The following is a 13,446-nucleotide window of genomic DNA, read 5'->3' as shown; positions in this document are numbered from 1 at the left end:
ATGCCTGAGCCATGAAATTATAGAGGAAAAAAATACACATTGAGAAAAACTTTACACTTTTGAAGCAAGGGACTAAAGATTGTATGAGGATGGAGGGAGACCTTCAGCCTGTAGCACTGTTTGAGTGAAGAGCTTTTGCCTTTATACTAGCTGATCACTAAGATGTGAATGCAGAAGCTCAAAAGCAGATCATTTATCTCATTATCATTTAAAGATACACAGCACTTACATACTCTTTCTACCTCAGTCTCCTAGTAGTTGTCCAAGGTTCTTGTGTCTATCTCTAGCACTCGCATCAGCAGCACCTTAATGAAATTAATGGAAAATAACAACTGGAGCAAACTGGAGGAATATACAACATGTTATTCTTCCCAAAAAGTAGAAATGCCACGGCCCTGAACTTCAGCTAATGGAAAACACCCCGTCCTCTGTAATTGACTTTGTGTTAGCTCAGGCTTTACTCAAAGCAGAATATTAAGTGATATTCAGCTCAGAGATATGTAAGCATTTCTTTTTTTCTCTGTACTCCTTTCCTGAAGGCATTGCCCTGAATAAGTTTAGATAAATGAGGAGTACCAGCAGATACCACAAGAGATTAAACATTTATTTAATCATAAAAGTTAGGCAGATAAAACTATATACAATAATCCATGCATACTGCCCAATTCACAAACATTTAAAACCTGTTTAAAACAGTCTGCACAACAGTTGGACAGTAGGGCAGCGTTTCACTCAGTGAGGGACATAGTCATGTTTATAGTTTGGATGCTGCTTGTAGCCTACTCTCTCCCCAGCAATAAGACTCTGGATCACCCACTCTTGTGAGACAACAGGCAGCCGTAAAGCTTCTGCACACTTCAAGATACCAGCTGGGCAGGAAAAATCAGTCACCATCACATCATAAACACCCAAAGCAAGATCTGTACAGGAGGAAAGACAAGGCATCTGTCAGGTGAAGAAAGGATTCTGCTCCACAGCAGAACATCCTAGAAGCATGGAATGCTGAATTATTTGGTTTAAGAGGGACCTTAAAGCTCCTCTCATTCCACCCTCTGCCAAGAATGGGGGCACCTTCCACTGGACCAGGTTGCTTCAAGCCCCATCCAACCTGGCAGATCAGTGTGTTTTGCCACTATGAACCACTCTTGCATCTTCTCATTCCTCCACAGTGAATTCTCTTTGTAAAAGTTAAGGCACCCCTACAGCAGCACTGCACCTCGCAAAAAATATTCCTTTTGTCCGGATAAAAATTAGGAGAAAACCAGTAGCTAACAGTATAGGCATGACCCTGAGTCCTGACCTCAGGGTGTGAGTGCACATTTGAGTGCATACATCACATATGGAGAGGGACAGACAGCCCAGTTCAGAAGGACGAGGGAAGCACAATTTGAGAGACTAATTTCTGCCTTTCAACATAGGCTGGAAACTGATGGCTTTTGTCTGAATTGTTGCAGCTTCTCCTCTGCAAGACAGGTCTCCTAGATGTAATCTATATACAGATTATATTTGAGTAGTGAGCGTCTACCCTTTGCCTTCCTTTCTCCTTACAGACAACCTTGTAAACCATCACACATGGTTTTAAACCACACTAAAGACCACAGTGGCATAGGATTCCTTGAGAAACTGGCCAGTGAGTACCTTTGTTGTGACCATGTGAGTAATGCTGTTTAACAGATACTGCTCCCCCTGTCATGAGAATTTCGGACCACAAATCCAGGAAGTTCTCTTGCTGGTCTGACACCAGGAGAACCTTCAGGTTATGGAATGGGTTTTCTCGTGGGTGCCTGCAGAGTAAAGAGAAATGCACTGGTAACACTATCCAGTAGCCTAGTCACTCGATTTGCTCCCATATAGGTTTTTTTAGTATCTTGCATACAATGACCCACTCTCTTGCCACCCTTCCTGAAGTACTTGGAGTGACTATCCTTTGTTTATAGAGACTAACACAGAGCTAGACAGTGTTGGTGGTGTATGTGCGCAGCAGCCTATATCCAAAGTTAAGGCTAACTCCTCCCTAATCCTGAAACACATTTTTTTTTGCACATCCAAATTACTTCCACTTCAACAGGGCTAAGCAGGAAGACCTCAGTCTCCTGTCCAAAAGTCTACAGCTATCTACAAATTTGTGTCTGCCCCTCAGCTTGCCTAAGGAGTCTGACCTCTTCTGTCATCTCAGAACAGACTTACTGGATTAAGACTCCATAGAAAATGCAGAAGCTAGCTTCAAAACATATAAAGGGAAAAGGAAATTAACATAGTATTGTTCTCCTTTATCCATTTCTAAGCAATTAGGGAAATTAACTGAGGGTGTGGGAAGCCTTGTCTAAATTCTGCCTTCCTTATGAGAAGACTGACACCTTCCTTACTTCCAAGGAGACTGTTTTCTGTGCATATGGCACCCAAATGTATCTTGGCATTAGAGGTCATTGCAAATCCAAGGAAAGAGATGGAAGTGCTGATCCTATACGGAGGGAAAGTATAGGGAGCAGTACTCAGGTCACCTTCAGTATTTGTAGCTATTCAAGAGCCTCCTAAGTGCAACAGGTCTCTCCAAGAATCTGTAGACGCAGATCACGATTATTTGGCACTCACCATTCTAACAATTTTTGCTCCTGGAGGCTATATCCAGCTGGCAAAAGGTAATTCCGATAATTTTGAAGCTGGTTAGCATGACAGCTATCATGGACCCAGATATGAGACACACATGGGATCCCTCTGGCAAGGCACAGCAAGTATTTCTGAGTTCGACAATGCTGGTCCGCAATTAAAAGACACTGGTATGCTGCATTACACTTCAGGGGAGAAAAGAAGGCATGTAAACAGGAGACAATGCTTGCAAAAAAACCCTTGAAATTATCCTGATGCTAAACAGCTTAAAGAAGAAAACAACTGAAACCTTGATTTTTACAGCCATATTATACAAAAGGTGAATTAGATAAAGTTAGTACTGATTTCAGAATCTGTTTAATTATATCCTATTCCAAGCTCTGCAGTTTGCAGGCAAAAAGTCTGCCTAGTAGTTTTTGTATCATAGCTCTCTTCCTGTTCATACAAAAGAGATTACTTACCTTTTAGTCTGAGACTCAGCCAATCACTAGACAAGACTGCTTCCTCAAGTAAAATGTTCCAAAACCAATTTACCCTCTTTATTAAAAAAACAAAAAAGTAAAAGCCACACTAAATTACAGTAGCTGTCGAAGTAGATCTGGTAAGTGAAGAGCGCTACCTCTAAGTGTTCCAAGGCACACACCTGCAGTGAGACCACATCTGGGGTACTTCACCCACTCCCAGATTCTGCAGTATACCAAAAACACCAGACATGCTGGAGCAGGTTACCCAAGGACCACTAAGAGGCCTGGGCATTGGAGCACCTTGACATACCAGAAGAGACTGAGAGAGCTGAACTTGTTAAAGATCAAAAAAGGAAAGCCTGGGTGGTCTTTCTAATGCATATTCATAACTGATATGAAGGTATACAAAAGATGCAGCCAGGCTCTTCTCAGTGTTACCCACTCAAAGGATAAGAAGCAACAGTTACAAACTGAAATACAAGAAATTACTTTTTTTTTTTTCCCTCTAACTGAATCAAGCAGCCCAGAGAGGCTTTGGTGTTTCCATTCTTGACAATACTCAAAACACAACTGGACAAGGACCTAAGCAATCTGCTCTATTTGAACCCACTTTCAGCAGAGCAGCTAGACAAGATAAGCTATAGAAATTCCTTTTAATCTCAACTATTCTGTGACTGTTCCAGATTAGTAAGTGAACCCTTACCTGGGTTTCATTGAAGTCTTCTAGGATATAGCCAGCTCCTGCTCGCAGCTGTTGCGCTATGTAATGTTTATCATATGGAGTCATCTCTAAAAAATCTAGAGCAGAAAGTTCAATTTTTGACTATAATCTATCTGCTTATATTCCTACATCTTAGTCTACAAAGCCCTCATCCATTCCAATAACGGATCCCAGTCATTCTCTCAAGAATTTCTAGAGAAAATCATTAAGAGCCCAAAGGAGGGGGGTGGGGGGGAAAGGGGTGGGGGGGAAAGGGGTGGGGGGGAAAGGGGTGGGGGGGAAAGGGGTGGGGGGGAAAGGGGTGGGGGGGAAAGGGGTGGGGGGGAAAGGGGTGGGGGGGAAAGGGGTGGGGGGGAAAGGGGTGGGGGGGAAAGGGGTGGGGGGGAAAGGGGTGGGGGGGAAAGGGGTGGGGGGGAAAGGGGTGGGGGGGAAAGGGGTGGGGGGGAAAGGGGTGGGGGGGAAAGGGGTGGGGGGGAAAGGGGTGGGGGGGAAAGGGGTGGGGGGGAAAGGGGTGGGGGGGAAAGGGGTGGGGGGGAAAGGGGTGGGGGGGAAAGGGGTGGGGGGGAAAGGGGTGGGGGGGAAAGGGGTGGGGGGGAAAGGGGTGGGGGGGAAAGGGGTGGGGGGGAAAGAAGCAAAAAAAAAAATTTAAAAAAAAGGGAAAAAAAGGCAGCAGGAAGGGCAACACACCAGTACCCAGGTGAGCACCTCCTCACTTCTTTGACTGCATGAAACATGACACCAGCAAACCAGCAAAGGCTAACTGGAGCAATTCATACATGCTTTGAAGTTCTATGCTTGCCAGCACTATCCTTTAACTCTCAAAACCTTCCTTCTTATGTTATACTATTCTGACATTGCTGATCTCGCTAATTTTCACACCTTTCTTAGCTTGCTGAACAAGACCATGATCATCATTGAGGTTTGTCACATCTTAGGCCGCAAGTTGGCTAAGTCAGAGACTGACTCTTAGGTCCTTTCTGCAAAGGATTAAAGAGCAAAAGGGTAAACAAGTATTCACACAAATGTCTGATCAGACAGTATCCATCATTTTTCCTAAAGACCTAGCATTTCATATGAAAATGCAATGAGTAAGATTTGCCTCACCTTCTTCTTCCTCGCTGCTTCCAGTGGGACCATCTGATGGCTTCTGGTGATTGATCAGTTTGTCACTTGGTGTTGCCATGGTGAGAAGAAAGGCATAGCCCAAAAAGAGGGTCTTATTTTGGGGTAAGGGCCCATGGTCACCCTCCAGTACTGGGGGATCTGCAGCATCTACACCTTCACGGGTGCTTACAAACTCTCCACCTCTCACAGCACCTGTAGAGAGGCAGAAGTACCATGAGTCTTCAAAGATATGTCTTACCTGAGGCATCTGTTCAACTCAGCTATTTTCCTGCAGGAGACACAGAGAGGCAGGACTGGGCTACGATTACACTAGGCTAGGTATGGATCTTTTATTCTTCTGGATCTTCAAATCATGAAGGACTAATGGGACAAGTTTGCAAGTCTTATCAACATCCTGAAACAACACTGGCTACTGTGAGGGGTCCCTTTAACAGCTTTCAGGACTGGCTAAAGAGATAAGACTAAAGAGATAAGAGACAGACCAATCACAACATTAAAGTCAAAAGGCAGAACTGAAAAGACAGCAACTAAATACTCAGACTGTGCTAAAAATATCTCTGGCTGCTGAATGCATCCAGGGAGAATCAGCCTCAAACCATGAAGGAAAAAAAAAAAAAAAGCAATCTCATCTACTTTTTAGTTATGGAAAGTGGAAAAATATTTACAGAAAAAGCAGTGCGGAAAAAACTAGATGAATTCAAGTTCTCACCAGGCTTTATCATTGCTGATTTGCGGCCACGTTTAGCTGGGGATCGTTCACCTTCAGAAGCAAGAAGCTTCCTTTTCCCAGACAGTGAGACTGGTGGGACACGGCGACTCTCCTGCCCTTTACGAGTGGGAGTTGTGCTGCTGCTGGAAGTGCTGGGAGAACCGAGGGTACTACGTCGCTTCCTCTTCCCCTCCACCAGATTATCTGCAATATAGGATGCAGGGATCAGTCATGGGCTGTCACCAAACTCCACAAGCTTTCACCCCACCTATCTGTACAGAAGTGACTGAACTCAATAGTACCTAGAAGATACATGCCACCACCCTCTGACAGAGGAAAGCAAGAAAAAAAATATATCTTTCTTCTCAAGCCCTGTACCCTGCTTGTCTATTTTCCTCCCAGTACTGCTAGGACTTTATTATCAAAGCAGCCATCCACCAAGTTTACATAGGTATGGGCAAGCATCACCATCCTTGAAGCAGGCCACTTTCCACAAGCCAGTCAATACCACTAAGTTTCTGATGCCAAACAATAAAAGGATCTCAAAGATCTCACTATAAAGTACGAAAAGCATCACTGAATACCCAGAAACATTTAAACATTGCAACTGGGATCAGGCACTAGAGTTACCTCAAAGGCACAAGACACAGAATAGCAGTCAGCAGCTCAACAGCATCATTACTTACCAAGACTGATGTCAGCTGCTTTGGTCAGGGGCGTGACAGGTTCGTAAGGACCTAGCCCAAACTGCCCCCGCAGGTTATTTGCTTGCTCCTGAGACAGGATAATAGCCATTCGTTTGTACCACTTCCTCTGGCCTTCCTTTTCAATGCAGTAGTATAGCTCTCCAGACTCCTGCCGGTGTCCCTTCACCACACCTGACAAGACAGCAACTAACAGCTGTTAGCCAACCATACCCAGGCTTCTCATCCTCCTGGTACAAGCACCCATTTCCCACACATTCAGCAACTCGGAAAACCAAGTATGAAACTCAAGCACTGCTCTTACCTGCACTGAAGTAGTCGTCCTCAGAGAGTGCGGTCACCTCTGTCTCCAGTGGAATAGGATCACAGAGCAAAATATCTTTCCCTAGCACATCACGCTCATGTGTGTCATCAAAGAGCAGCTTGTACTTTCCTGCTCCAACATCTTGGGTAATCTTCCCCGAATAAAAGAACCCATTTGAGGACCACTTTGCTACAACCCTGAGGCCCACAAAGCTGCTCCCAGTGGATGAGTCTGCACAGTCTGAAGGACCAGTCACCACTTGAAATGGGATTTCTGGAGAGTCACTACGACGTAACGCACAGAAGCCAGAAGTGCCAGATTTCTCTCCTCCATCTGGCAGGCGAAGAGCACGAGTAAATGATTTCTCTTCAGGTGATGCTGTAGTTGAGAGATCCTCCATACCTGGCAGTCCAGCTAAATCTCTGTAGAAAAAAGCAGTCCCATATAGGGAAAAAAAAATACAAAAAGCATACCCAGAAGGATCTGAAAAAACAATTACTAAGTATAAAATACTTGGGTGAGGTGCTTGCAGCTGCTATATGATATCACCAGAAACTTCTGAAATACTCAGTACTCCTTTTCCTCTAGGACATTAAAACAGAAGCTCCCTATTCTCTTTCTTGCAATATACGAAAGTTACAGCCTCCTTTTTCCAGGGTACCTTGTTCCTGTTGTTCGAGATGGTGGGCGTCCTCTTCTTCCTCGTCCACGAAGTGTCACTGGTGCCCTGCCAGCCTGACGAGTGCCAGGCATACAGTCCTCCTCTTCCTCACAAGGCAGTGCTCCTGTCTGGCTAACTCTGAGTGGTGATGCAGGCTGCCCAGCCCCTTTCCTAGGGCTAGAGAATTTATGAATTAACTGTTTTGAGAAGAGAAGCAATCTCACTAGAATCCTCCCATTTTCTTGATCATCTCACAACATATCCAGAATTTTGCCTCTTTGCTGCTAAACTGCAAAGTAATGTCTCACAAGGAAACAAGCTACTCCTTTACGAATAACAGATGCAAAAGCAAATACTACCTCCTTAATTCTGTTCATCAAGCCAGCTCTTTTTCAGAAAACCTTTGATTTACATCTACCCTGCTTCACACTCTCAAGCCAGATGCTCATTTCTGCAAAACACCTCTTCCTCTTTTCCCAAGACTCTGCACTTACCTCAATTTTCCTAAGATGCCTCTGCCAATGGGTAAAGCAAGTTCTCCGGTTTCTGTCCCACACACTTTCCCTTTTACAGCTCCAGTTCCTTGCCCTGAGTTGCTGCTGCTGTGTGTGGCAGAGTGACCACTGCTTCCTCCACTGGATGTACGGTGGAGACTTGAGGCCTTAGATGAGAAAGAGCTGACATCACCAAGGTCCCCTGAGGTCAGCGATGAGCCCCCTGCAGTTCTAGAGGGGGACATGTCAGTCTCACATTCCTGGCACTCCACTACAGGCTCCTCAGCTTCCTTAAAATAAACAAAAAAGAGGCTTGCCTAAGATGATGCAAGTGCTAGATGCTTTACAATCACCAGTCCAAAGTGTGGACAAGCTGATACCATATTCATGAAGCTGATGACAGTCATAAGGACTTCTGTCTGGGCTAATCCGTGGAAGACAGTGCATCTCTCACTCCAGCCCTGCAGCTGCTCTGTATCAAGAAGTCACATGAAGAAGTCAGTCAGCAGTGTTGAGGAATATAGTCAGTGGAGGTAGCACAGGGCTTCAAGTGCAAGCGGCATGCTGAGCTCAGGCGGGTGAGAGCCCCAGCCAAAAGGTTGTGGAACCTGGACATTTGGAGGCACAGCAGGAACAGAAGACCCCTGGACTTTCCCCTATTTTTCAGCTTAGACTGTAAGGGTATAAAAGCCTAGGGTGCCCTTTGTTCGAGGTCTCTCCTTGGAGGCACCAGCTCAAGTTGTTTTATTTAGTTATTGCATCAAGATTAAATTATTTTAAGGATCCAGATGTCTGAGACGATGCCATGGGAAACCTGGGCATAGTCTCAGACATCTGGGGTCCAGTTGGTGAGGAAACCTGATCTGACTGTGTGAGTGTGGGGTGTGTTGGGACTTGAGCAGGGCACCCATCAGCTCATTTGAGCTGTCCACTGTGAAGGCGCCTCAGTCCCAGCTCAGATGGTGCAGTTGTGACTGCCAGAGTGGCTCTGGGATGGCTGGACGGGGAAGTTCCCTTAGCAACAGGGCAGAGCTTGGCTTGGTATCCAACTGGTCTGGCTTTGAATAATTCTCACCCCTCTAAAGTGTGAGGCTGCACAAATACATGAGACCAGTTTCAGACAGCTTGTCATCTGGAGTTACTAAAGCTTTCTGGATATAAAAACATGCATCTACAGAACAGTGATATCAAGTGTTGGTAGGTAAAGCGGAAGTGGTTATATGATTGTGATTACAGAAACTATGTAAGCATATTTCAGGACACTCAATTCTCCATTTTTATGTTACAATAAGGACTTTTGTGTGTAGTATTAGTTGTAAAAGTATTGAACTAGTCTATCCTTTTGTTTCATTACTCGCTGTGACTACACAGCACAAGACTCTCAGGTTATTTACCTTTATAGAAGAGCAGTAACATTTTATTGCTAGCAGGCTGATGAGATTACTGTGTCCATCAAATCAGCATTTCTCAGCTATCTTTCATGATTGTCTAAAGATTTTCCAATTAATGAATGTACATACTACAACACAAGCATACTCGTAAAAGGCTGGTTTGTTCCTCAGTTTTAAGCTGACTTCTGAAGACCTCTTACAGAATCTTGTACACAGGACTCAAAAGACTGTGGTTAAAAATGACATTGAACTGCAAAACAGGCTAAACTATCTTACATAGTTCAATTTTACAGGCAGAAGTGATTTTTGTTTACTAACAGAATTTCTGCTTATTCTGAAGTATCGCTATTCTGCCAAAACTCCAAGACTTTTAAAATAATTGGATGCACATAGTTAAGTCTTTTGTTGATTTCTTTGGGACTTGAATGTGTCTTGAGAACACATGGCATGAAGTATACCAGCATCAAAACCACAGCTTTTGCTGTTCACTAAATGGCCTGCAAGCCTGCTCATGAAGAAAGCCCTGTCATCACAGATTTGTTCATTCAACTTGTTTCCTGCAGTCATAACACATTCTCACTTTAACTCCTTCTATTTTTCAGCCAATATCTCATTCCATTTAACCACGAAAACAGGAACTTACCTCAACTACTTTTCGTTCCACCTCTGCACCGTTGATGTAGTAAACATCTGTTATAACACGCGTAATAACAGTGCGCACTTCTCGAATGGTTCGCATGTGGCGATGCTGAACTCGGCCTTTGGGTGGGTGAAGAAGGTTAAATTCCTCCTCTCCCTGTAATAAATAGGATACAGTAAAACCATAACAGACTACAAAAAGCAAACTATTTCTGAGTAGGGCTACTTCTGCAACACAGTTTCTTCATAACCACGTTAAAGTATACTTGTTACAAATTAATGCAACAACACAGGAGACCCTAAACAAAGGAGAACTGAACACTTTTTGCTGACAAATAGAGGAAGGGAAATCACAACAGTCCAAGGAGGAAACAGCAAACTTGTTTAGCATGGCTTCCAATACCCTTTGATTACTGAGTAGACGCTCACGTGTATCACATCAAACTTGCACTGTCTTTTTATGGCCCTATTAATCTCTAATTTCCCACAGGACACATTAGTCTTAAATCAGGTTTAGTAAAAAATCGTTTTTCTAGTCTTTCTGTTGATACAAAAACAATCAACCAACCAATCAAAACTTGTCACATTTTTCCAGAAAGTACATATGGAGATATTTACTTCCTAAATTTATGCTGTCCAGTGAGTACTGCTACTTTAGCAGTTGATTGAAGGACAGCTTGTGACATTAACATTTTAAAGTGGACCTTGGCCTTTTTTCAATAGAGAACCAACTGTTAATGAATCTACTGGCTGAAAGGATACTTCACTGTCCTAAAGCAGTTAGAGGCAGCCCCCATCGCACCTGACTGCGCAAAGAATCCATGTCATCTCCAGAGGTGCTGACACGCTTTTCCCCACTCTCGTCGGTTTGAATGTTCACATCTTGCTGCCCAGGTTTTTGCCCAGACATAGTGGTTCCCATTTCCACCCGTCTACAGATTTCTTCTGATGTTTGTGTTGCTGTTGTAACAGTTGTCGGGGTAAAAAGACAGTCTGCTGTAGTTTGGATCCCTTTATTCTTGATGTTTTCCCACCTCTCTCGATTTTGATCAATTTGAACAGCCTTATTTTGTTTTCTCTGCATTCTCCTCCCATCTTCTGCCTGAGTGCTTACAACATCAGTCTCCATAGACTCTCCATCCTCTGCACCAGCAGACTGTTGATGGCAGTCCTGCTGCATCCTCTGAGCGATTAGGCTCTGTCCCCCACTGCTGTCTGCCTTATGTTGCTGGTACTGCCAATCACTGGGATTGGTAAGTAATTCAGCATCTTCTTGTGTGCCAGGAAGAATGAACAGATCCCTCCTGCAAACCAGTTACACACAGATCAAAACTACTGATTAAGAAAACAAGACAACCAATATGCTGTCACTCAAGTGAAAGCAATATTTTAAAAACTCCACTCTGGAAGTCACTCAATTGCTTCTTACAATTGCACAGAGCTCAGAGAGTTCAAATAATAATAAAAAAAACCTTTCAATACTTCTCAAGTGATACACAGGGTGGTAAAACATATGGCTGACACTGTACAGAACTAAGTGCTTCTTGAAATACAAGTTTTCTTGCTACACTCCACGCATTAGGCACCAACTATACAACTTTCCAGAAGCATGCCATCTTGGAAGTTACTTCAGGCTCTTCCAATGCTTGATTGGTTTGAAACTGATAATCACATCTAGCAAGAAGACCCTGCAGCATAAACATAAATGCTGTCTCACGTTTTCATTAGAATTTGTCTGTTCTGCCAGAAGAACTGCCTCTGCCAGGTAGCATATAGAACACTATACTGAGCCCAGCTAGAAGTGTGTATTTGGCTTCCCTTGGGTACTTGAGGATTTTGAGGAGTGACTGTCTTCCTTTCTGGCTGTGCCTTACCCAGCACTGTAACTCCCTGTTTGTTGTGGTCTTTAATGTAACTGTTGAAACTCAGGTTACTCTTTCTATGTAGACCAAGACCTCACTGTCCCATCAAAAGATAGACTGGAAAACACTAAAGAAGCAGATTTCTACTTCTAGTTCTCCAGGCAGCACCCTCTTCACTGTAACATATGCAACTGTACAGTCCTTTGGAAGGGGACAATAGCAGCAGCAACAACAAACAAACAAAACTGGTCACAAGATCTTAGAAGAGGAGATAGAAAAGGTATTTAAACAGCCTTAAACATGATCTAAATTGTCTCAAACCCAAGACTTCACTGAAGCATATCAGTCTTCAGGAATCACACAGCCACTCAAGTCTGAAGGTAATCCTAACAACCATGTGAGACACAAACATACAGATTTAGTATACTTACGCAATTGTCCCCAGTCTTCTAAGTCACTCAAAGAAAATGGCTTAGCACAATTTCTTTCATGTAGAAAACACATCTGGATAAAAAGCCAACCAGGACTGGAAGGCAAAGACTGTTAGGAGTTACCTAAATGCAGAAGTGGAAAGACCATGACCTCTGGCCTCATCCTCTCGACGAACTTCACAGACACGACTGAATACAGATGATTCTTTCTGGGAGCTAGCAGTGCAGATTTAAGACAAACAAACAAAAATGCATCAGGAAGTGAGAAAAACCCTCATACAGCAAAACAAGGATTCTCTAGCTCCTTGTGAGAACAGAGTATTGAGCCTGTTGACCTACACAGCCACAGAATGATTGATATGATCAGTCTCAAAGATCAAGAATGAAGCTGCAATTGCACAAGCATTTCTGTCATTTCTGAAGACACCCTAGCAGCCAAGGGCAATGCAACAACTCTGGAAACCGTTGTGTGGAAAACTGCAGCACCATCAAGAGTTTCAGCATGTACTGCCTCTGCTACCCACCAGGGAACACAGTTAGACCCTTTATGGCTTACTTCTCAGGAATTTCATGGCACCACAAAAATACGATAGTCATAAAGCAGACCCTGAGAGTTCATATTCACCCCATACCTACAAAGGTAACCCCATCCTCAACCAGTGAGAAATGACTATCACTGATCCTCAGCACTGAGGCATGATTACCATCTAGCAAGCAATCCTTAAACAAAAGATACAGATTTTATTCCTATGTTTTCTCACTACTTCAAACCACTATTGTTCACTCAGATTACTGCAGGTCACCATCATCCTACTGAGATTCCTGTTAGTATTTACAAACATTACTTCCTGCAAGCTAAATCAAGCAATGCTAGACATTAAATGCGAGGTAAGATAAATACATACAAATCAAAAGACCAAGGGAATAACTCAGAGTTTTGGTCAAAATGCTAATCTGTGATTTCTGTATACCCATGAACTGATTACGCTTCTATCAGCTTTATACCAAAAAGACAATTCTCTTTCAGAACTTCTCAGAGATTCTCATCTATTTGGATTTTAAGAGATGGATAAGGCAGACTTGCATTCCGGACTGCACAAGACATGTATTTTTGGCTTTGACTACAATCAAATGGAGGCAAAACACTGAAATTAGTAGGAACCACAGAGCCCATAATGAACTAACAAGTGGGGTTCCCATTTTGCCTATGTAATTAAAACCTGCTGCAAGAGCTAGAGTTAATATCACATCTACCGCTAGAATGTTCCTTGCTTCTGTCTCCCCTAATTTTTTTCCCCTGCGGCTGATAATATGTGGAAAAAGGATCTACCCAG

At 43.5% G+C, this 13,446-nt stretch overlaps 1 protein-coding gene across 14 annotated transcripts in view; it reads right to left on the bottom strand.

Annotated features, from left to right (window-relative positions):
• Positions 1 to 583: 583 nt before the first annotated feature.
• Positions 584 to 13,446, bottom strand: part of TP53BP1 (tumor protein p53 binding protein 1) — a 27,095-nt gene continuing 14,232 nt past the window's right edge. For 13 of the 14 annotated variants that reach the window (XM_072934038.1, XM_072934045.1, XM_072934039.1 and 10 more), the window contains 13 exons: positions 12,236 to 12,328; positions 10,622 to 11,123; positions 9,824 to 9,976; positions 7,790 to 8,079; positions 7,296 to 7,472; positions 6,635 to 7,056; positions 6,313 to 6,504; positions 5,627 to 5,830; positions 4,897 to 5,109; positions 3,775 to 3,869; positions 2,593 to 2,792; positions 1,639 to 1,784; positions 584 to 920 (listed from right to left, as the gene is read on the bottom strand). In XM_072934038.1, the coding sequence (XP_072790139.1) occupies positions 733 to 920; positions 1,639 to 1,784; positions 2,593 to 2,792; positions 3,775 to 3,869; positions 4,897 to 5,109; positions 5,627 to 5,830; positions 6,313 to 6,504; positions 6,635 to 7,056; positions 7,296 to 7,472; positions 7,790 to 8,079; positions 9,824 to 9,976; positions 10,622 to 11,123; positions 12,236 to 12,328 (2,875 nt within the window). In that variant the 3' untranslated portion in view covers positions 584 to 732. The remainder of the gene's footprint in view (positions 921 to 1,638; positions 1,785 to 2,592; positions 2,793 to 3,774; positions 3,870 to 4,896; positions 5,110 to 5,626; positions 5,831 to 6,312; positions 6,505 to 6,634; positions 7,057 to 7,295; positions 7,473 to 7,789; positions 8,080 to 9,823; positions 9,977 to 10,621; positions 11,124 to 12,235; positions 12,329 to 13,446) is intronic. The other variant, XM_072934050.1, reaches the window with a different exon arrangement.

Source organism: Taeniopygia guttata, chromosome 10 (assembly GCF_048771995.1).
Source record: "Taeniopygia guttata chromosome 10, bTaeGut7.mat, whole genome shotgun sequence".
Classification (NCBI taxonomy): Eukaryota; Metazoa; Chordata; class Aves; order Passeriformes; family Estrildidae; genus Taeniopygia; species Taeniopygia guttata.
This window is presented reverse-complemented; position numbering and strand designations above follow the sequence as displayed.